The 3,764-nt window shown below is 39.5% G+C and overlaps 2 protein-coding genes across 2 annotated transcripts; both read left to right on the top strand.

Moving 5' to 3' along the window:
* Positions 1 to 259: 259 nt before the first annotated feature.
* LOC21408445 (putative F-box/LRR-repeat protein 23) lies at positions 260 to 769 on the top strand. The gene has a single exon (XM_010098912.1). It carries the CDS (start codon positions 260 to 262, stop codon positions 767 to 769), a length of 510 nt encoding a protein of 169 aa, XP_010097214.1.
* Positions 770 to 1,884: 1,115 nt separating this feature from the next.
* On the top strand, positions 1,885 to 3,498 carry LOC21408444 (protein TOO MANY MOUTHS). Its single transcript, XM_010098911.2, has one exon. It carries the CDS (start codon positions 1,902 to 1,904, stop codon positions 3,387 to 3,389), a length of 1,488 nt encoding a protein of 495 aa, XP_010097213.2. The 5' UTR covers positions 1,885 to 1,901; the 3' UTR covers positions 3,390 to 3,498.
* Positions 3,499 to 3,764: the final 266 nt, after the last annotated feature.

Genomic DNA, 3,764 nt, shown 5'->3' with positions numbered 1-3,764 from the left:
ATGCCTGTACATATTATGGAAGTCACGGGATTCTTCAAACACAATTGTTTATTTGATCACAAGTTTAAAAATGTCAGTGTTGAAACTTTAATCTCTTCATTCCAATAAATTTCATATAGATAGAAGTCGGTGCAACAATTTTCATTAAGATTTGGTTAATTTACCCTGTTTATGCTATGCAACCCTTAATTTGTTCACGAGTTAATCATTTCAACAGATCGGGTAAGATCAAACGCCTTCGGATCGTCGTTGCTCTTGCATGTCAAATGACACATTGAGTGATCAAGTGGTTGCAAAGCTTCCATTGTTGGAAGAGCTTGAACTTTTTAGAGGAAACTTCTCAGCAGAAGTTCTCGAAGCTGTTGGTCAGTGTTGCCCTCGTCTAGAAACACTGAAATTTAACGGCCTAGGCTATTGCTTCTCCTTAGATATGAGTCCTGATATGGAAGAGGAATTTAGAGGAGTGCATTGGCCATTGCTAGAAAACTTTCCTAAATTACGTCGCCTGGAGCTTATTGGAAACAGTTTGTCTGACATCGGGTTGCGCGCTATTCTTGATGGTTGTCCTCATCTCGAATCACTTAACCTGGGCTGTTGTTTTAATTTAAGGATGAAGGGTAATTTGCGGGAAAGATGTCGTGACATGATTAAATCTTTGCGGTATACTTTTGATGGAGCATTTATATATGATGAAGAATTTTATTATGAGCTTGCTTATGTTAAGGTCTGGAATCGCACGCTAAGAGGATATAGCCGCCTGTATTCATGAGTATCTGAAAGCGATGATGAGAATGAGTAGCTTGAGCTGGAGATTAATATCTACACGATTATTGTCAACTCTACCTCAGATAAGGGGCTTTTGACGAACTTGTGATTCTGATCACTTTCTGCTGCAAAATTTTTTGTTTAATTTGTTATAAGATAGTAGCCTATTCCCATCTTTATATGTGCCTCGTATGATGCGTAAAGTAATTTGGTTGGAATGAAATTGTTGTGTGCATACCTCTATAATATACGGGAAGTTTGTTTCAAGGATTCGTTTTTAGTTCTGAATCATGATTTTTATTTCTCTACAGTGCTTTTCTCTCATAAAAAATTTGAATTTTAAATATCAGAATCATGAATCATAATTCTAAATCTATAAACCAAACATCCAAATAGTCTATAGTTTTTAGTGGATGTTTTATGTTGTAATTTTTTTTTCCTTTTAAGAAAGAGTGGATTTATTACCACCCTTCTCCGCACGTGTTTTTGATAACTTAAAATTCGTGTACCATCGCACACCTTGCCCCACCCCTGACTTAGGGTCGCACTCCTAAAATATACTGCAGCTGTTATGGGTAGAGTCATTCTAAATAACGCCATTCTGAATACCATTATTTCACATTAACACAATCCACCTCGAAAGGGGAATTTAGCAGTATAATTTACATTCATGTCAAATTATGTGTGATGATTTCTTTTGAAGTTGTACGCAAACTTTCGTCACTAAAATCATGAGAGTTTAATTTAATTTACCCTAAATTCATGTTATCTTCTTCCCTTTCCTTTTTCATTCTTACGTTTATATTAATTGTAGAGACAATCAAAACATTAGCAAACCGAATTATATATGAATTTTTCCTCCAGTTCAGCATAAGATAATGACTGGATAGCACTAGCACACTTCACACTGGGGTCCCAAAACCTTAGAGCATAGATCCCGTGAACACATTAATGCACAAATTTCCATACATTTATTTCAAGTTCCTCTCATTTCCCGTGAGCTCAATAATTAGTTTACTTCATTCCTTTCACCAACCATCAAATCTCATTAAAGTCCCTTCTCCCCTATAACTATAACACAAACCCCTCGTAATGCCTCTCACTCAACCGTTTCTTACTTGCAGCACTCTCCCAAAATGACACTCATTTTGTCACATCTCATACCAAAAATGTTCCAATTTCTTTTGTACTTCTTGTGCTTTCTACCACTTTCTAAGCCTTTCACCGTCATAATGTCAGACTCCGACGTACCGTCGGTCCTTGTTGACGGGCCTCAAACGGGGTTCTCAATGAACACAAACGGGGCCCGAACCGACCCTGCTGAGCAAGAAGCGGTCTACGATATCATGCGAGCAACAGGAAACGACTGGGCCACCGACATCCCCGATGTCTGCCGCGGCCGATGGCACGGCATCGAGTGCATGCCGGACAAGGACAACGTATTCCATATAGTCTCGCTCTCATTCGGAGCACTATCCGATGACACCGCATTCCCGACATGCGACCCGACCCGGTCATACATCTCACCTTCCATCACAAAGCTTCCGCACCTTAGGACACTCTTTTTCTACCGCTGTTTGACCCACAACCCTCAGCCAATCACCTCGTTCTTGGGCCGGTTGGGCCCATCTTTACAAACCTTGGTGCTAAGAGAAAACGGCCACGTGGGTCATGTCCCAACCGAATTGGGTAACCTTACTCGACTGCGGGTTCTCGATCTCCACAACAACAATCTCAACGGTTCAATTCCGGTTTCATTGAACCGGATCACCGGTCTATGGTCGTTAGACTTAAGCGGCAATAGACTAACCGGTTCAATACCCGGTTTAAGCTCCCCTGTTTTGAGCATAATCAATCTAAGCCAAAATCTTTTGACGGGCTCGATTCCACCGAGCATTTCAACCTGCAGTTCCCTTATCAAGATCGATTTAAGCCGCAATCAACTGACCGGTTCAATACACGATTCGATCAACGGCTTGAAAGATCTCACCCTCGTGGATTTGAGCTACAATCGCCTCTCGGGCCCACTTCCGGGCTCGCTGAGAAGCTTAACTTCCCTCCAAGCTCTGATTCTCAAAGGTAACCCAATGGGATCCCACACAATTCCAAGCAACGCGTTCGAAAATATGAGAAGTTTGATGATCTTAGTTCTCTCAAACATGAACTTGCACGGTCCTATTCCATCCTCACTCGGCAATATACCGAACCTTCGCGTTCTTCATCTCGACGGGAACCGCCTCAACGGTTCTGTCCCTGCGAGCTTCCGAGAGCTGAAAAATCTGAGCGAGCTGAGACTAAACGACAATTCTTTAACCGGGCAAGTTCCGTTCGGGAGAGAAATGGTTTGGAGGATGAGGAGAAAGCTTAGGCTTTACAACAATTCGGGTCTTTGTTTTGGTGCCAATAGTGGTTTGGAAGACTATTTGGATTCTTCGTTTAGTTCGGGTATTGGTTTGTGTGACATGCCTAAACCTGCTTCAGCTAGGACAGTACAACATGTTTTTGTCGCCAAGACAGATATGACAGGCTCCGAAAAAGTTTCAACTAATTCAGTTCATAATTTCTCTGTTTCTGTTAATCTGTTGCTTCTGATTTTCTCGACCATCATTCTAGTTTCGTTGTGAAAGGAGTTTAACAACTTCTGTATAGTGTAAACTTTGTAATGGGTTGGATATCTTTAGACGTCTTATAAATTAGTGGAGTGTTTTGGGTAGGAAGAGATTCTTACTTTGGTCTAAATTTCGAGATTTTCTTTCACTTTTTTTAGTTATAAACTAGTGGATTATCCGTGCAAATGCACAGATATGTAATAGTTTAATTAACAGTAATTTAAATTAAAAAAATGTATAAAAACACTCATATATATATATTTACAATACATTCACATTAATATTTAAATAATATATATTTATATTTTTATAATTATACTTTTATATATGAAATTTTTATAGTGATACATTGTAATAACATTATTTTATCTCTAAATGTTGGATATTGTA

This window comes from Morus notabilis, unplaced genomic scaffold, assembly GCF_000414095.1.
Source record: "Morus notabilis unplaced genomic scaffold, ASM41409v2 Scaffold843, whole genome shotgun sequence".
Classification (NCBI taxonomy): domain Eukaryota; kingdom Viridiplantae; phylum Streptophyta; class Magnoliopsida; order Rosales; family Moraceae; genus Morus; species Morus notabilis.
This window is presented reverse-complemented; position numbering and strand designations above follow the sequence as displayed.